Genomic DNA, 20,698 nt, shown 5'->3' on the forward strand with positions numbered 1-20,698 from the left:
TAGTGTCCAAAATCAAATGATACAAGGATTTCAAAAAGAAATATGGTAACTTTTTTTCTACCTACTAAATATACAAACCAAAAGAAAGTTGTTGTAGTTGAAAAATGAAACATAAGATAATGTTTTATTATTATTGAGAAAAAAAAATGATGATAGTGTAGACTTTTTCCATCTGATTAAGTTCCCATAGCGCAAGTAGTCCACTTATCAGATTTTTTTAACACCATTTCGACTGATTACATAAAAGTTATTAGATACTTACACATTTAGGGGGAACTGATCCATAACCTAAACCAACAACTCTTCAATAACTCAGAATCTATTTATATTCTTATAACTTCTTTATATATTCTGCTAGACATTGAGAATTTTCTTCTCGGAGACTAGTTGGACATTTGAACTTTTATTCAATTTGCTTCGTACATATTTTAAAATAGTTAATTATGGAAAAAACTAAGATATTATATATTATACATGATAAAATATAGATTTTATTAGTGAAACTGCACCCATAGGGTAAAAAATTTGAGGAATAGCATAATGCCCAGAAGCCAGTTAGTTTTCTGGCATTAGTCAACCGTTTTTAGAACGCAAGTTACGATTGTGATCCCCTAACCCTAATTACTGTTAAGGAGGAACTGAAACTCTTCTGAAAACTCTTTTAACAACATAAATTTACTAAATCTAAAACTGAGAAATTGTGTTTATTTATACATAATTGACGATCCAACAATTTGCATATGTAAGCATGCAATTTTTATAAAATATATAAAATTGCCATCAACTCTCATTCCTTCCTATATATATGTCGACATTGTTGCAAGATTTCTCCACCACCACCGCATCTCATTCTCTGTAGATCTCCTTCGGCCTCTCTCTGTCTCTATGGAAGCCGTAAGAAATATTCTTGATCAGCTACAAAGCTCCTTAAATTTTTCAGAATTACCACCTTCTCAATGGGCTGATAAGCTCCTCAGTGTTTCCATCGATGATTCGGTGAGTCTATTTATATAATAATAGCTATCATTAACAATCGATCAAAGTCTGGATCACATCCTGGTTATCTTAAAAGAAAAACAACATGCATATTATTATGTGTGTGTTACTGTTAGGTGTATACGTACATAGATATATTTGATTCGGAGCTGAATTTGGGCCAAACCTATATTGAAATATTATTTTTTTAGCTCAGTTTAACCCATAAAAAAAAAATTTAAATTTTTTTTTCATAAAACCAAATTAGTGACCCTAGTTCTTGTTTTTGTTTCAAACTCCCAAAATGTTAGATCTCGAATTTAACTTGTGTTAATTTTCAGGTTTTTGATGCCCTTGCAAGAGAAATTGAAGTACTAAAGCCTAAAGTAAGAGAAAACGTATTCATGTTTTCTTCCAGAGACAAGGACGCAATAAAAAGGAATATTATCTCGATTCATTTTATAGACAGTCTTGGTCTCTCTTATTACTTTGAAAGGGAGATAAAAGAGACCCTCAAACATGCTTTCCAGAAGATAGATGATTTGATCGCTGATGAAAATGATATGTATACAATCTCCATCATGTTTCGGGTTTTTAGAACATATGGTCATAATATATCGTCTGGTAAGTAATCTATTTGATGAGTTCCAATATTTTTTTAGCATTTGGACTTAATTAGATGTGTACGTAATATTTTGAATAAGACATACTTCTTTTAAAAAAAAAACATTAGATATACTTCTTTCCATGCAGATGTTTTCGATAGATTTAAAGGAAACGATGGTAAATTCAAAAAAAGTTTATTAGAAGATGTCAAGGGTATGCTAAGCTTCTACGAAGCAGTACACTTCAGGACAACGACAGATGATATATTGGATGAAGCATTGAGCTTTACAATGGACCATTTGGAGTCACTAGCTATAGATCACAAAGCGAACCCACCACATATTTTAAAGCATATACAAAATGCTCTTTACATACCTCAGCACCAGAAAATCCAAGTTCTGGTTGCAAGAGAGTATCTGTCGTTCTATGAACAAGAAGATGACCACGATGACACACTAATCAAGCTAGCCAAGCTCAATTTCAAGTTCTTGCAGCTTCTTTACATTCAAGAACTAAAAACTATCACCACGTGTGTAAAATGAATAAGTTTTCTTCTAAGGACTATTTGTAAGTAAATGAATTTAATCATTTTGTATATTTTTGTAGGTGGTGGAGGGGACTAGACCATACAGAGAACCTACCATCTGGCTTCAGAGAAAGAACATTCGAGAGTTGGTTTGTGGGAGCAATGATGTATTTCGAACCACAATTTTCACTTGGGAGAATTATGTCGGCTAAGTTTTTCTTAATGTTCTGTTTTGTGGACGACGCTTGTGATACTTATGGTTCAATTCTTGAAGTTGAAAGCGTTGTTGATTGTCTGGAAAGGTATCTCTAGATATACATTTTGAGAACATGATTTATGCGATTGCATCATTAAAGCCAGTAATGTTTTTGCATTTTCATATGCACAGATGGGATCCCGATTACATGGAAAATCTTCAAGGTCACATGAAGACTGCCTTCAAATTTGTGATGTATCTTTATAAAGAGTATGAAGAAATATTGAAATCACAAGGAAGGTCCTTTGCGTTGGAGAAGATGATAGAAGAGGTGAGATTTACAAAGCCTTACTTATTCATAATGGCCAAATCCACATTCATTTGCTGGTAATAAAGTTATGTAAATTTTGGTGTAAGCAGTTCAAGATAGTCGCGAGAACAAACCTTGACCTTATCAAATGGGCAAGAGCAGGTCAAATTCCTAACTTTGATGAGTACATAGAAGCTGGTGGGGCTGAGGCTGGTTCTTATGCAACCATAGCATGTTCTATTATGGGACTTGGAGAGCTCGGTAAAAAGGAAGATTTTGAATGGCTACTATCTAGACCAAAGTCCGTCCGATATCTAGCTAGGAAGACACGTCTGTTGGATGACATTACCGATTTCGAGGTACAAGTTATTATCAATAGAAAGGTTGAAGTTAATCAATGATTTTGTTTTATTACCTGACTTATGGTATGACCAGGAGGATATGAATAAAGGGTACACTGCAAACGCGCTTAACTATTACATGAAACAACATGGAGTCACGATAGAAGAAGCCACTAGAGAATTTCATAAGATGATTGAAGTTATCGAAAAGGTTGTAAACGAAGAGTGCTTAAAGACAACCAACATTTCACGTCCTGTTCTTATGCAAGTCGTCAATTTTGGTCGCATGGTGAATATTCTATATACGTCTGATGATGTCTACAATCACCGCGAAGGAAAACTCAAGGAATATCTCACCACTTTGCTTGTTGATCCGATACATATGTAGTTAAGAGGTTGCTTGAAGACCCGTTTGGTTTTGGTTTGAGAAAATGTTTGCTTGTACTGGTTATATTAACCTAAAAGGAATCCAATAAAATTAGTTCCAAATGATATAAAACAAGGTTTTAGGCTTCTGTTTGGAACTACAAATGTATCTGAACACTTATTTTAAGCGCTTAAGCTGTAGTGTACGTAGAGAACTTACACATGTTATAGTGTTAAATTATGAGTTGTTGTTGAAGTTTAAAAAAAAAAACTTGGGTAAAAATCTAAAACTAAAAAAGAAATATGTATTAAAAATAAATATGTATTAAAATTAAGAGACTAAATAACTTGTTAAATGAAAAACAAAAAGATTTCATATGCTCTTCAATAACAAATAGAATTCTCAAGATTCACCAAAAAGAAGGAAAAAAAACAACAATAGTTTAAACGACCACTACTACGATCTTTCCCCACTCAAAGATCGATAAATTATTCCAAAAAGTGAAGTCTAGTGTCCAAAGAGAAAAATATTAGCTTTTCTAAAATCAAATGATACAATCATACAAGGATGTAAAAAAGAAAAGATGGTAACTTTTTTTCTAAGCTACTAAATATACTAACCAAAAGAAAGTTGTTGTAGTTTTTTTTGTCAACAAAGTTGTTGTAGTTAAAAAACATAAGATAACGTTATATTATTATTGAGAAAAAAAAATTGTGATTATAGGGTGATCTAGACTTTTTCCATCTGATTAAGTTCTCATAGTGCAAGTAGTCCACTTAGATCAAGTACATCAGTGAACCTCTAAGAATTTTATAAGAGGGATTCATAAAAATTTAATATTATTATTTTTTAGATTTAAAAAAAATGAAAAAATTAAAACATAATTTTTGGCCAATTATATGCTTCCATGTAGAATAGAATCGGTCTTTTTAGATTCTTTGGGAAGAGACGGATTCATCAAAAATAAGTTTTTTTCTTTTTTTAATCATTTTTGCTTATAAAACTGTGCCATGAAACTCCATATAAACTTCTGATATACAGGCTCTTATCAGATTGTTGTAACACAGTTTCAAGTGACTAGATAATTACACATTTAATGCGAACTGATCCATAACCTAAACCAACAGCTCTTCAACAACTCAGAATTTAATATTCTTATAACTTCTTTATATATTTCTGCTCAGATAGACATTGAGAATTTTCTTCTCGGAGACTAGTTGGACATTTGGACTTTTACTCATCTTGCTCTGTACATATTTTAAAAAGGTTAATTACGAAAAAAACTAATACTGTATATGTTTAAAAAAGTTAAAAACATAAATTTTATTGGTGAAACTGTTTTTTAGAATTAGTCAACCGTTTTTAGAACGCAAGTTACGATTGTGATCCCCTAACCCTAATTACTGTTAGGGAGGACTTCAACTCTTTTAAAAACTCTTCTGAAAACTCTTTTAACAACATAAAATTTTCTAAATTTAAAACTGAGAAATTGTGTCTTTTTATATTGACGATCCAACAATTTGCATATGTAAGCAACTTTAAAAATATATAAAATTTGCCATCAACTCTGTCCGTCTGGACTAAAACCCATGAAGCAAGGATCTTATGACGGTTTAAAAATTAATATTTTTTGGGGTAGAAAAAAAAACTCACGCTTTTTTTAAAAATATGTATTGAATTTGTCCTACATCGACCAAGTAAAAAAAATGGAAAAGAAAAGTTATATTATACATAAGAGTCATTATCCACTTTTTATTGTCATAGAAAATGTAAACTTATTATTGGACTTGATTATAATTCAATAATTTATTATTAAAAATGATTTCAGGCTTAAAAAAAATCGATTTCAAACTTAAAAAAATCGATTTTAGGCTTAAAAAATTAATGTTAGGCAGAAAATATCGATTATTCAAAAAAAATATTTATTCTAATTTAAGGACATCAATTTTTTTAAATAAAAAAAAATATTCTGATAAGACATCATTTTAAGATATACCTTAGACATTATATGATTTTGGGCCGGCTCCTAACTCCATGATATATGTCTACCTTCTTGCAAGATTTCTCCACCACCACCGCATCTCACACTCTAGATCTCCTTTGGCCTCTCTTCCTCTCTATGGAAGCCGTAAGAGATCTTGATCAGCTAGAAAGCTCCTTAAATTTTACAGAATTACCACCTTCTCAATGGGCTGATAAGCTCCTCAGTGTTTTCATCGCTGATTCGGTGAGTCTATTTATATAATAATAGCTATCATTATCCTAGTTATCTAAAATGAAAAACAACATGCATATTATTATGTGTGTGTGTTAGGTGTCTACATATATAGATAGATATATTTGACTTGCGTCAATTTTCAGGATTTTGATGCCCTTGCAAGAGAAATTGAAGTACTAAAGCCTAAAGTAAGAGAAAACATATTCATGTTTTCTTCCAGAGATAAGGACGCAATAAAAAGGAAAATTATCTCGATTCATTTTATTGACAGTCTTGGTCTCTCTTTTTATTTTGAGAGCGAGATAGAAGAGACCCTTAAACATGCTTTCCAGGAGATAGATGATTTGATCGCTGATGAAAGTGATATTTACACTATCTCCATCATGTTTCGGGTTTTTAGAACATATGGTCATAATATGTCGTCTGGTAAGTAATCTATTAGATGAGTTTCAATATTTTTTAGCATTTGGACTTATTTAGATGTGTACGTAATATATTAAATAAAAAATACTTCTTTCCATGCAGATGTTTTCGATAGATTCAAAGGAAACGATGGTAAATTCAAAAAGAGTTCATTAGAAGATATCAAGGGTATACTAAGCCTCTACGAAGCAGTACACTATAGGACAACGACAGATCATATATTGGATGAAGCATTGAGCTTGACATTGGACCATTTGGAGTCACTAGCTATAGATCACAAAGCGAACCCACCACATATTTTGAAGCATATACAAAATGCTCTTTACATACCTCAGCACCAGAAAACCCAAGTTCTGGTTGCAAGAGAGTATCTGTTGTTCTATGAACAAGAAGAGGACCACGATGAAACACTAATCAAGCTAGCAAAGCTCAATTTCAAGTTCTTGCAGCTTCATTACATTCAAGAACTAAAAACTATCACCACGTGAGTAAACTGAATTAGTTTTCTTCTAAAGATCACTATTTTGTAAGGAAATGTATTTAATCATTTTGTATATTTTTGTAGGTGGTGGCGGGGACTAGACCATACAGGTAACCTCCCACCTGGCTTCAGAGAAAGAACATTCGAGAGTTGGTTTGTGGGAGCAATGATGTATTTCGGACCACAATTTTCACTTGGGAGAATTATGTCGGCTAAGTTTTTCTTATTGCTCTGTTTTTTGGACGATGCTTGCGATACTTATGGTTCAATTCTTGAAGTTGAAAGCGTTGTTGATTGTCTGGAAAGGTATCTCTAAATATACACCTCGAGAACATTTATGCGGTTGCATCACCAATAATATTTTTGCATTATGAACCAATAATAATTTTGCATTGTTATATGGACAGATGGGACACTGGTTACATGAAAAATCTCCAAGGTCACATGAAGACTGCCCTCAAATTTGTGATGTATGTTTATAAAGAGTGTGAAGAAATATTGAAATCACAAGGAAGATCATTTGTGTTGGAGAAGATGATAGAAGAGGTGATAACTTGCAAAACCTCAATTATTCATAATGACCAACTCACCATATTCATTGGCTGGTGATAATTTGTGTAAATTTTGGTGTAAGCAGTTAAAGATAGTCGCGAGAACAAACCTTGACCTCATCAAATGGGTAAGAGCAGGTCAAGTTCCTAACTTTGATGAGTACATAGAAGCTGGTGGGGCTGAGGTTGGTTCGTATGCAACCATAGCATGTTCTATTATGGGACTTGGAGAGCTCGCTAAGAAGGAAGATTTTGAATGGCTACTATCTAGACCAAAGTCCGTCCGATATCTAGCCAGGAAGTCACGTCTCTTGGATGACATTACCGATTTCGAGGTATAAGTTATCATTAGAAAGGTTGAGGTTAATCAATTATTAAGTTTAGTACCTAATTACTGACTTATGGTATGACCAGGAGGATATGAATAAAGGGTACACTGCAAACGCGCTTAACTATTACATGAAACAACATGGAGTCACGAAAGAAGAAGCCATTAGAGAATTTCATAAGATGATTGAAGATATCGAAAAGGTTGTAAACGAAGAGTGCTTACAGACTACCAACATTTCACGTCCTGTTCTTATGCAGGTCGTCAATTTTGGTCGCATGGTGAATATTCTATATACGTCTGATGATGTCTACAATCACCGCGAAGGAAAACTCAAGGAATATCTCACCACTTTGCTTGTAGATCCCATACATATATAGTTAAGAGTTTGCTTGAAGACTCGTTTGGTTTTAGTTTGAAATAGTATTGCTTGAACTGGTTATATTAACCTAAAAGGATTCCAATAAAATTAGTTCCAAATGATATAAAAACAAGGTTTTAGGCTTCTGCTTGGAACTACAAATGTTTCCGAACACTTATTTTAAGCGCTTAAGTTGTACTGTAGAGAACTTACACATGTTATAGTGTTAAATTATAGGTTGTTGTTGAAAATTAAAAAAAACTTGGGTAAAAATCTAAAATTAAAAAGATATACGTATCATTAGGCGGTTTTAATCGATGATTTATAGAAGAAATATTTTTTTTTTATGGATTTTAATCTAGACTCAGTTAAAACAAAAAAAATAGTTAAAATTTTTATATACACACTTTCAAATTTTTATCAATTTTTTTTTTTGAATTTTTTTACATAAACTACAGACGGTAATCACTGATATTAATTGATAGGTTAGTTGTCACCACTAATATTAATTGATTAAGTTATTTGCATCTCTATATATTACAATCCTTCTTGATTTCCCCTCACAACATTTCTTTCTCTCATTCTTGAGTATATATATGGAAGCAGGAAGAAAACAGGGTATCTTAAAATTGGTTTTGATTTAACAAAATTGCCACCCTCTCAGTGGAGTGATCACTTCCTCACTGTGACCATCTCTGACTTGGTGAGTCCAGATATTACAATGATATTTATCAACTATTAGAGCATATATATATATATATATATATGTGCATACATAAATATGCATGTCCAAAGATCTATGACTTGTATAATAAACTATTAGCATATTTTGTATACTTGTATTCCCAAGATGATGACGAGGCGACAAAGATGAAAAATTCTTCTAATCCATTGTTTAGCCAGTCTTGGTCTGGCCTATCATTTCGAGGATCAGATTGAACAAATATTGAAACTTGCTTTCCAGAAGATAGATGATTTGATCACGAATGAGAATGACTTGTACACAATCTCCATCATGTTCCGAGTTTTCAGAACATTTGGTCACAACATGTCATCTAGTAATAAACTTGGACATGTCATATAAATAATTGCTAATTTTTGTTGCAGGTTCTGATGTGTTGCGTTTTTAACGCATTCTAACCTGATTTTTCGAGTGTTTTTTGAGTCTTTTAGTCTTTTTAGAGTCATTTCAGGTCAGAAAACGTTTCAGGACGGAGTTTGGAGACTTAGGAGTAAAAACGATGAAAAGTGCAAAAAAAAAGATTGGAACGATCCGGCCAAAAATTGCGAACATTTTCCAGCACGACCAATTCTGTATGGCACGATCGATCAAGGCTGGAACGATCGTTCCATATATTTCAGCACGATCGTTCCACCTCCCAGAGAAGAAAGAAATTTCGATTTTTCCTGTTTCCAAATTCTTCTGATTTCGGCCCTGAACGACTGCAGACCTATTTAAACCTATTTTTATCACTTTTCTGAACACACTTTCTATTCTATTCAGATTTTTTGAGCTTTTGGCAATTTGTAAGATTAAGAAGACGAATTTCTGACTCTACATCTCTGAGAAGATTTCTGAACCCTTTTGGATTTCTATTTTACTGATCATGAATTCTTCTCCATCTTTCTGTGTTTCATCTGCCTCTATGTCTGAGTAGTTCTCCAGTTAGGTTTTTAGGGTTTCAAGGGAATTTCATGAATCACTAAATTGAATTTGTTAGATTAGGGAATCACATAGAGTTCTTCATCTATTTTTGAGTTTAAGGCTTAGACTAGATTGATCACTTAGTTTATGATCTTAGGATTAATCTAAACACGAAAGTGATTTAGGTTTCCTGACAGAACTTAGATGAGCAAATCATCCTTAGCAAACGAAAGCTGATGCTAAGGTGATTTGTGAACTTATCAAACCAGAACTTTAATGCATGTCTAGAACTCTAAGGTCAAACGACAGTTTAGATACTTAGGTTATTAGACATAGTAGCTAGTGCCACGACAGTGGGTTAGCTAGATGCTTATGTTTAAGTTCAAGAACGGTTCTTAATTCATTCTCTATTCGATAATCTGTTTAGTGAGTCTTGATTTCCTGCGAATTACCTGGAAACCTAGCGCTTTTCTCATTTGAATTTACATCTCATTACTTTGTTTTTCTTAGTTTCTAGAAGTCTTAAACTACAAAACAACCTATCATTAGGCTTAGCTTTACTTTCTTTCTGCATTCTCGTAGCATATACTTGGTCCTTGTGGATTTCAATACCTAAAATACTATTTCGATTGCTGTGATCTTGCAGTAGATTTTAGGATTATTCCTGAAGTGTTTCAAGAATTGGCGCCGTTGCCGGGGACCAATTGAGTGCCTACGAGTCTTGGACGAAAGTTCAGACTAAGTTTTTCTTTTTCTTTTGCTAATTTGTTTTATTTTTGTTTTCTTGTGTGTTTCAGGTTTATGACCTGAAACCACGGTTCTGAAAATCTGTTAGATTTGAACAACAAGGAGCTAGCACAACTAGAACGTGAGAACAGACGAAGAAGTAGAAACATGGCTCAAAATCAAGATGATCTGAATCTCCAGGGCCTGTTCGATAATGATGGGAACCCCAGAAACCCTCCTCCTCCTGTTCGTGATGATCTCATTGATCCAAATGCTGTTGATGATCCTGCAGCACGAGCTGCAGCTGAAGCTCAGAGGCAAACTGAAGTTCAGAGACAAGCTGAGGCTCAGAGGCAAGCCGCAGCAGCTGCAGCTGGACATGTGCAACTTGGGAATAATGTCAACAGACAGGCACAATTCCATAGGAACCAGAGGCAGCCTCAGCGCATACCTATTGGGGCAATTAATTCTCCTCACCAATTCTATCAGAATAGGTCACAAATTCGTCCACCACCTATTCAGAGATAGAACTTTGAGATCAAACCTCAAATCATCGCTCTTGTGGAAAGGCAACAGTTCTATGAGAAGGCTTCAGAAAATCCCATGGATCACATTGAGAGATTTGAAGAGATTTGCAGTACCACAAGCTCAAATGGAGTCCCTGCAGACTATCTGAAGTGCAAACTCTTCTCTTTCTCTTTGGCTGATCGAGCAGCTAGATGGCTGAAATCACTTGAACCTGGTTCTTTGACTTCTTGGGAAGCAATCAGGTCATCTTTCTTGGATCAGTTCTACACCAAGGCTAAGACAGCATCACTCAGGATTAAGATCACTCAATTTCAACAGAATGGTAGTGAGTCTTTCAATGAAGCTTGGGAGAGATTCAGAGAGTATCTCAGAGAATGTCCTCATCATGGTTACTCAGATGAGCAGGTGCTGAACATTTTTTATGATGGAGTAGACTGGGAAGCAAAGAATTGTCTGAATGCTGCCAGCAATGGTAATTTCATGACAAAGACTAAAGAGGAGGCATATGAGCTTATTGAGAATCTCTCTGTTAGTTCCAGCCAGCGCAATCCTGAGTATGACAGATCGAGACGCATCAATAGCATTGAGTCTAGGAAGATAGACGAGCTGACTAACCAAGTCAACAGCATAGCCTTGTTACTGAAGGGAAATCAAAAGGCTGTCAACTTTTGTGACAATGCTGGCGATGAGAGGTTGTATCAGGAATTTACTGAAGATGATTCAGAAAGACATCATGCTGAGGTAAACTACGTGCAGAACCAAGGATATTTCAACAGAGGATTCAACCAGAATTACAGAAATCATCCCAACCTGTCCTACAGAAGTCCCAGTGTTGAAAATCCTCAAGATCAAGTCTACCCACAACAAGCAGGTGTGCAAAATCAGGGTCTGCAATTTCATCAGAAACCATTCTTGCAAAACCAAGGTGTCAGCATTTTCTCTAAGGGATTTCAGGGCCAGACAAACATGCAGAATCAGGGACAGCACAACTTTCAGAATCAGAACGACTCTAATCTAGCTACACAAGATTCTAGACTTGAAGTGATGATGCAGCAAGTCATGATTAATCAGCAGACGACTGCAAAGGAGATCCATGTTAAGGTAGATGGGATGTATCGTGATCTCAGTAACAAAATTGAGAACATCGATAACAAGTATGAGTCTCTTGCTACTCATGTGAAGAAGCTTGACACGCAGGTAGCACAGATTGCAGATGCTATTAGGTGGCAACCTGGAAATCTTCTTAGAAAGCCAGAGATAAATCCAAGAGAGCATTGCAATGCTGTAATAGTTTACGATAAGCTGGTGACTGCACCTGAGTTGATAGATGGGAAAGGGGCACATGATGTTGTGGTAGAAAAAGAGTGCAATCCTATCAGGCCACGAGTATATGTTTCTAAGGTCCCATATCCTAAACCCCCAAACATCTCAGGAATTCCATTACTGCAGAGAAGCTGAGTGATTTTGAGAAGATGGTGAGGAGAATTCCCCATGAGATGTCATTTGAAGAAGCATGGGAAAACAGGCCTTTGTATGATTTCTTCGAAAATTGCAGAGAAACTCTAGAAGAGATTAATGCACTCTTTATCAGGGCAAGAAATACACCACCACCAATGAAAAATTTGAGTAAGATTGAAGACCCTGGAAAGTTTGCTGTTCCATGCTCCATCTTTGGAGTTAAGTTCAAAGAATCTCTTGTTGATTCTGGGTCTAGTGTGAATTTAATGTCAAAGGCTGTTGCAGAGAGGTTGGAAATTGTTGATACATGTATAAGACACCTTCAGATGACTCTTGCATTCGCGAATTCTTCTACCACAACTCTATATGGTACTATCCCTGATTTGCTTGTTAAAGTTGGAGATGGTCTGGTTCCTACTGATTTTCAGGTTGTGGAGATGATCGAAGGATCAGAAATACCTTTAATCCTTGGAAGACCATTCATGGCCACAGTGGGTGCAATTATAGACATGCCTAGTAAGAGAATCTCATTCTCTAACATTGACAAGAAGATCTTCTACAAAGCCATTCCCACTAGAAGAGCTCCCAAACCTATCTCTTGCATTAGTGTTATCATGGGAGAAACATTGGTGGTTGATCCTTGGAAAGAGCCTTATGAAGAGAATGAAGTTATGAATGTTTTAGATGTCCCCTCTATCATCACCAAGGGAGTCATCAAAAAGTCTAAGGCAGAGGGGAAGACTGATGTCCAAAGGGCTTGACTCCTCATTCATACCTGACAAACAAGGACCTGTGTGGTGAAAAGATTGGTACTCCTCTCCCTTATTCTAAGCATTAACTAAAGCACAAAAGATGAAATGATTTTCTTCCAAATAAAAGGGGTAGGAAAATTTCCCGGGACCTCACTATTTTACTTTGGAAAGAAATGATCACACAAGGGTTGGAAGTGAGGGGTAGGAAAGTTTCCCGGGACCCCATTATTCACCTATACCCTTGATATATATAAAAAAAGGATTGCAAATGAATAAGTTTGGGGAGAGGAAGAGTACCTTTGTGTCTTATTGGTTAGTTTGTCGTGGTATAGTATGGGAATGAGTCTAGAAGGTCCTTGGCATTGGAATCACCGGTGAGACCCAGCGATGAAGGCTGTCGAGCTATTCTGTGAAACTGTGGGTTGAATTTGAAAGGATGTGATGCTTACGGAGAAGTACATGGTGGTTGATCTGGGATTAATTCTAAAATATGTGAATCACTGAGTTGGGAGGTCATTACAGTGTCCTAAACAAAGGTGAGTCCCCGTGTTTTCAAACTTCTTCCCTGTTCTTAGTATTTTGTTTGCTTGAGGGCAAGCAAAACTCTAAGTCTGAGGGAGTTGATGTGTTGCGTTTTTAACGCATTCTAACCTGATTTTTCGAGTGTTTTTCGAGTCTTTTAGTCTTTTTAGAGTCATTTCAGGTCAGAAAACGTTTCAGGACGGAGTTTGGAGACTTAGGAGTAAAAACGGCAAAAAATGCAAAAAAAAAGATTGGAACGATCCGGCCAGCTGGAACGATCCGGCCAGCTGGAACGATCCGGCCAGCTGGAACGATCCGGCCAGAAATTGCAAACATTTTCCAGCACGACCAATTCTGTATGGCACGATCGATCAAGGCTGGAACGATCGTTCCATATATTTCAGCACGATCGTTCCACCTCCCCAGAGAAGAAAGAAATTTCGATTTTTCCTGTTTTGGCCCAAATTCTTCTGATTTCGGCCCTGGACGACTGCAGACCTATTTAAACCTATTTTTATCACTTTTCTAGTTTTCTGAACACACTTTCTATTTTATTCAGACTTTTTGAGCTTTTGGCAATTTGTAAGATTATGGAGATGAATCTCTGACTCTACATCTCTGAGAAGATTTCTGAACCCTTTTGGATTTCTATTTTATTGATCATGAGTTTTTCTCCATCTTTCTGTGTTTCATCTGCCTCTATGTCTGAGTAGTTCTCCAGTTAGGTTTTTAGGGTTTCAAGGGATTTTCATGAATCACTAAATTGAATTTGTTAGATTAGGGAATCACATAGAGTTCTTCATCTATTGTTGAGTTTAAGGCTTAGACTAGATTGATCACTTAGTTTATGATTTTAGGATTAATCTAAACATGAAAGTGATTTAGGTTTCCTGACAGAACTTAGATTAGCAAATCGTCATTAGCCAACGAAAGTTGATGCTAAGGTGATTTGTGAACTTATCAAACCAGAACTTTAATGCATGTCTAGAACTCTAAGGTCAAACGACAGTTTAGATACTTAGGTTATTAGACATAGTAGCTAGTGCCACGACAGTGGGTTAGCTAGACGCTTATGTTTAAGTTCGAGAACGGTTCTTAATTCATTTTCTATTCGATAATCTGTTTAGTGAGTCTTGATTTCCTGCGAATTACCTGAAGACCTAGTGCTTTTCTCATTTGAATTTACATCTCATTACTTTGTTTTTCTTAGTTTCTAAAAGTCTTAAACCACAAAACAACCTATCATTAGGCTTAGTTTTACTTTCTGTCTGCATTCTCGTAGCGTATACTTGGTCCTTGTGGATTTCAATACCTAAAATACTATTTCGATTGATGTGCTCTTGCAGTAGATTTTAGGATTATTCCTGAAATGTTTTAGGTTCTTATAAATTCTATTCATTTGGTGTATAATTTGGTAGAAAGAAAAAAGGTAGGGACTTGAACTTGAAATTTATAGGGGTCACAAGAGGACTCAAACAATCTCATGTACCAAATATTTTATGATTTTACGTACTTAAATTATAAATATTAATTATTTTTAATTATTCTTTTAATTATTTTTTTGGGACAAGAACCTAACTCAAGTGAACTATTGTTAGTTTTAAGGAGTTTTTTTTAACCTAAAAAATTCAAAAAGGTTGAAAAAACACACTTAAAAAAGAGATCAATTTCTCTTGCTTACCTATATATAAAAAAACAAAAATTAATCGAGAAGTGTAACAACACTGTACACCATCTGCAGCGGGAGTCTTTCACATAGTCTTTCATAATTAAAATAAATAAAAAACAATAAAAATATTATTTTAATCAAAATTGTTAAGAAGTGGTTCTCAAATGAGAGAACTCTTATGAGTTCTAACCAATTTTTAAGCATAAATTTTGATAAATTTTATTTTAAGAATCTTATTTAGTGTTTTTAAATTTTGTGCTCCTCCAATAGTTAGAACCCCACTTGGTGTTCTTAAATAAAAATAAAATTTATTGGAGAATAGCATCGATGGATTTGGCCAATGTAAAAAATAATTTAAACACCATAATTGCTAATTAAGTTGTGTAGTATTTATTCTAAAATCAAAATTGTAATGTGAATAGATAGAATATTACCTTATAATTATTTCATTTTAGTGTTTTGAATTTATGTTTTAAGAAGGTTTGATTTGTTTTGTTTTCAGGTTTTCAAAGTACTAGAGAATAGCATCGGCCATATATGGCCGATGGAATTGGCCAATGTAAAAAAAACAGTTTTATTATGGTTCAAACCAAAAAACCGAAAGTAAGAGAAGTAATACCTATTCTGATTAGAGCTTTCGACTGTATTTTGGACACAAATGATGAAGAAGAGAATTTAGTTCAAGAGAGAGAGAGCTCGATTTCAACTGAATTTTGTATTCTCCGCAGAAAGAGAGAAATGAATTGTGAGAGAATGTCTCGAATGCGAAGAGAGAGAGAGAGTTCGATTGAGGGAATATAATTTTAAAAAATAATAATACTGTATCAACCAATCAGATGCTGACATGTCAGAAGTTTTAAAAGGCTCTAAAATCTTACACAAGAACTATTCTTGTGTTTAATATCATTAAATCTTTAAATTTTATTTTAAAACCTGCTAAAAACCCTTTAGAAACGTGGAGTTGAAAATGTTCTAAAAACCCTTTAAGAACTCATTCCATGTGACATACGTCTTTTCATGAGTGATTCACTTTTTATTTTTATAATTTAAATCTCTCATGATTTATAAAGTCGAATAAATCATTTATATGTTATATATTATTTTTTTTCCTTCTTAAATTATGAAATAAAATTATATATTTAACCAATTTTATTATGCATATGTTTAAATTATATATTAATATTATATTTAATAAAAATTATTTAAAATTGAAAATAATAAATTATTAGTGTTTTAATTATAAATAATATGAATATTAGAAAAAACGATTTTAAAATTTAATAAAATAAAAAAAAATTAATAAAAATGATACATAATTATTAATATTATATTTATGAGAGACTCAATGACAGATTTAATGAGTTTTTCCTCAATGGAGATAAAAAAGTTAAGATGAGTTTCTCAAACTAAACTCTAATAAAAATATTAATATTATATATTGATAAGAGACTCATTGAATCTCTCCCCAATGCAGATGCTCTTATAATTTGCAAGTAAATGTGTTCAATATTCAAAGAAGACGATGAGAAGTTCAAGAGATCTCAAATAGGAGATTGTAAAGGTATGTTAAGCTTTTATGAAGCACTACACTTCAGGACAACAACGGATTATATCTTGGATGAAGCATTAAGCTTTACACTGAGCCACTTGGAGCAAATAGCTTCAGGTAACTTAGCAAGTCCTCAACACATTTCAAAACTTATACAAAATGCTCTTCACATACCTCAACATCGGAACATTGAAATACTTATTGCCAGGGAGTATATTTCGTTTTATGAACAAGAAGAGAACCATGATGACTCGGTACTCAAGCTAGGGAAGCTCAATTACAAGTTCTTACAGCTTCATTATTACCAAGAACTAAAAACAATCACCATGTATGAAAATATTGATATAGTTTTCTTCCAAAATAGATAGTTGATTAGGGTTCGTTTTTATGTCATGTATTAAAATATTTAGGGCCGGTCCTGGACTAAATCCCATGAAACAAGGGTTTTAGGGCGGTCCATATAACAATATTTTTAGAGACATTTAAAAAGTCCATAATTGTTTTTAAAAAAGTATGTATGAAATTTTGTCCTATATCGATGAAGTAAAAAAAATAGGAAAGAAAGGTGCTTATAAATAAGAGTCATCATCCACTCTTTATTCTCAAAGAAATTATGGGCTTATTATTGGGCTCAATTATAAATCAACAATTTAAAAAAAAAAATCGATTTTAGACCTAGAGAAATCGATTTTAGGCATAAAAAAATCAATGAATTTTAAAAAAAAATCAGTTGTAGGCAAAAAAAACTAACGAAATCAATTTTAGACAAAAAAAAAATCAACAATTTTGATTATATATTTAAAAATATATACCGTAAAAAATTGTTCTAATTAAAGGTTTCATTTTTAATTCTTAAAGTGTGCTTTAGGCGTCATATGACTTTGGGCCGATCTGAAAATATCTTACATATTTGTTGGCAGGTGGTGGAGGGGACTAGACCACACATCAAAACTCCCACCTAAGTTTAGAGAAAGAACCATCGAAAGTTGGTTATGGGCATTGATGATGTACTTTGAACCGCAGTTTTCACTGAGGCGAAATTTGTCGGCTAAGTTATACTTAGCGATCACATTTCTAGATGACGCTTGTGATACTTATGGTTCTGTTGATGAAGCTGCAAATTTGGTTGATTGTCTAGAAAGGTAGATTTGTTATATATCATGAAAATTTATGCGGCTGCATCATATAACTCAACAAGCTATTAATGAGTGAAATCTTGCAATCTATGAATAGATGGAACCCTGGTTGCATGGGAAAACTTCAAGGTCACATGAAGACTGCCTTCAAATTTGTGATGAGTGTTTATAAAGAGTATGAGGAAATAATAAGGTCACTAGGAAGATCATTTGTCTTGGAGGAGATGATAGAAGAGGTGTTTATTTTCAAAATCTTAATTAATTAAACTATTTAGGATCAATTAATTAATTGATTCACATAATCTAGCTGGTAACAATATATTGTTGTAAACAGTTCAAGATAATCGCAAGGAAAAACCTCGAACTTGTCAAATGGGCACGTAAATTTGATCACATGCCTAGCTTTGATAAGTACATACGTACTAGTAGAGCTGCGATTGGTTCATATCATCGTATGCAGCCTTAGCTTGCTCTATAATGGGACTTGGAGAGATCAAGACCAAAGGTCATCCAAGTTCTAGCCGCAAAGACCCCTCACATGGAAGACATGACCGACTTTGAGGTACACATTTTCAATTAGACGGTTTATTTCGATAAATTACATATATGTTGTGTTTGACTAATTAAATCAAGAATCCAGTTGGTTTCAAGTCACTGCTTTATATACATTGCGTTTGTGTGCGTAAAGAAAAAAGCAATCGTCGTTTAATTTGGTATGATCAGGAGGATATGAGTAAAGGCTATACTGCGAACGCACTCGACTATATATTATATAAAACAACATGGAGTTACCAAAGAAGAAGTCAATAAATATTTTGACAAGATGATTAGAGATCTCAACAAGATCGTCAACGAAGAGTGCTTGAAGACAACCCACATGATCTCTCGTCGAGTTCTTACCCAAGTCATCAATTATGGACGCTCATTGGACGTTCTATTTAACTCTAGACTGTGTAGACACTAGACTGTGTAGACTGGTAGAGCGCGGTACGCGCGGAATAGTAGTTTTATTTTCGAGACATGTTATATAGAAAAATAACATTCTGGTTAAGTTTTTTTTTAAATATAAAATATAAGAGAAAAGAAAGCAAAACATAAGCAAAAATTATAGTAAAATAGAAATTATAAATTTATACCTCAAATATTATAAATTCCTCCAACTTTTTATTTATTTATAATGGCTAAGCGATCCTAAACAACTATTGCAAAAAAAAAATCAGTGGTTTTCTAATCTTCTTTATTTCTTTTTTTGAACATTTCATTGTTTTTCTTATCTTGTCTAAGGAGGTTTACCATTTTAGAGGTTATTTATCAGCACACCATAAACATGACGAAGACACTATTATTAACTTTTGTGGTAAAAAAACAGACAGCTAAAATTTATTGTAGCATTTAGATTTTAGAGGTTTTGCTTGCTCGATGTGAGAACATTTTCATTGGGGGTTCTCACCTTTAAAATTATTAAAAAAAAAAAGAAGTATGAGGGAGAAGTGAAAATCGATTATCATTTGAGAACTTTTGAGATATCTATGAGAACTCCTCTTCACACTTGTCTCTCTTTTATTTTTATTTGTTATTTCAAAATAAAAAATTAATTATATAATTCAACTTTAAAATATGAATATTGTTGAAATACCCAATTAGATATCTAACCAGTGAAAATGCTCTAAGAGAAGTGCTACATTTCTAAGTGCTCGCAATTTTATAGATGGAATATTTGTATTTTTAGTTTTGTTAAAAAAAAAGTATTAATTTATGTATTATTGGGTTGAATATCAATTATTCACCTCTCTTTACATATCACAACTTGTCAAATTTTATAGATAGAAGTATTAACTTCTCAAATTCACTTCTCTTTACATATCTCAACTTTTCATTTTGTTTTTGTTGGGTATGTTTAGAGGCGGAACCATGTAAAAGGAAAAGGGTTAATCTGACACTCTTAAAATATAACTAGGTAATTAGTCCGCGCCTCACGCGGGTAGAAGTACTGTTTTATGAGTTAAAACATAAACATTTAAAGCAGATATGTTTCTTAAAATAATAACACCATTACATTATTAACGTTGCTACATGAAAAAATATTATAACAATGTTAAAAATTTGACAACCCAAAAAAATGAAGGAATACAACATTGTTTATTATGGTTGTATTCCTTAACTTTTTTTTCCCTCGCTAAAAATATTTCTCCACTTTTTTATAAGTATGTAGATTTCCTTTTTTTTTAACGTATTTGATTTTTTTTTCTTCTTCTTCTTTCTTTGTTATGACTTCTTCTTCTTTATTATTATTATGTTTTTCAACTATTCTTCTTTTTCTTTATTTTTCAGTTCATCTTTTGTCTTTCTCTTTCAGTTTTTCTTTTTCATCGTCTCTTCAACCTCAACTTCTTCTACTTCACCTTCTTCTTTTTATTCTTTATTTTTCGTTTATCACCTCCCTCCTATATTTTTTTTTTTCGTTTTGACTCATCCACCTTCTTATTCTACTTATGTTTTTAATTTTCTTTTTCTATTTCATCTTTTTCATCGTCATAGTCTTCATCTACTTCCTCCTTTTTATTTTTAAGTTTTTTTTTCATTGTTTTTCCTTATTATTTTCATCAACTTCTTGTTCCCTCTCATTCAGTGGCGGAGCCAGAATTTTTTTTTGCTGGGGGCAAGTGGGAGTATATGTGATATTATAGGTGGGGGCATTGATATTAAACTTTAATAAATTACAGCAATTTTTAATATTCGTTGGGGGCGAATGAACCCCATCTTATTCCATTTCCCTCCGCCACTGCTCTCATTCATCATCTTCATATTCTCCGACTTTTTATTCTTCCTTTTGACTTCTTCTTCTTCCAAAGTTTATTTATCTCATCTTCGCCTTCTTCCTCACTATATTCAATTTTATATCAAAATCTTCTATTATGTTTTCCATCACTCTCTCTCTCCCCCCTTCTCTCTTGCTATATATCTCTCTTTCTTTCTAATTTAGATCTCTTTTGGATATTGCCCGAGAATCTTCAGCATTTCTTATTTTTT

At 33.6% G+C, this 20,698-nt stretch overlaps 2 protein-coding genes, 1 non-coding gene and 1 pseudogene across 3 annotated transcripts; 3 read left to right on the plus strand and 1 right to left on the minus strand.

Moving 5' to 3' along the window:
* The first annotated feature begins 882 nt into the window (after nucleotides 1-882).
* On the plus strand, nucleotides 883-3,353 carry LOC18016155 (alpha-barbatene synthase). The gene is made up of 7 exons (XM_006398022.2): nucleotides 883-996; nucleotides 1,317-1,599; nucleotides 1,729-2,110; nucleotides 2,188-2,409; nucleotides 2,496-2,634; nucleotides 2,724-2,972; nucleotides 3,049-3,353. Exons 1-7 carry the CDS (start codon nucleotides 886-888, stop codon nucleotides 3,340-3,342), a joined length of 1,680 nt encoding a protein of 559 aa, XP_006398085.1. The 5' UTR covers nucleotides 883-885; the 3' UTR covers nucleotides 3,343-3,353.
* Nucleotides 3,354-5,335: 1,982 nt separating this feature from the next.
* LOC18016156 (alpha-barbatene synthase) lies at nucleotides 5,336-7,818 on the plus strand. Its single transcript, XM_006398023.2, has 7 exons — nucleotides 5,336-5,548; nucleotides 5,683-5,965; nucleotides 6,065-6,446; nucleotides 6,528-6,749; nucleotides 6,851-6,989; nucleotides 7,081-7,329; nucleotides 7,409-7,818. Exons 1-7 carry the CDS (start codon nucleotides 5,363-5,365, stop codon nucleotides 7,700-7,702), a joined length of 1,755 nt encoding a protein of 584 aa, XP_006398086.2. The 5' UTR covers nucleotides 5,336-5,362; the 3' UTR covers nucleotides 7,703-7,818.
* A 26-nt stretch (nucleotides 7,819-7,844) lies between these two features.
* LOC18016157 lies at nucleotides 7,845-18,632 on the plus strand (annotated as a pseudogene).
* On the minus strand, nucleotides 10,868-10,974 carry LOC112086450. Its single transcript, XR_002899528.1, has one exon. It is a non-coding gene; the product is annotated as a small nucleolar RNA R71 (small nucleolar RNA).
* Nucleotides 18,633-20,698: the final 2,066 nt, after the last annotated feature.

The sequence above is a fragment of the Eutrema salsugineum genome, unplaced genomic scaffold (assembly GCF_000478725.1).
Source record: "Eutrema salsugineum unplaced genomic scaffold, Eutsalg1_0 scaffold_20, whole genome shotgun sequence".
In the NCBI taxonomy this organism is placed as follows: Eukaryota; Viridiplantae; Streptophyta; class Magnoliopsida; order Brassicales; family Brassicaceae; genus Eutrema; species Eutrema salsugineum.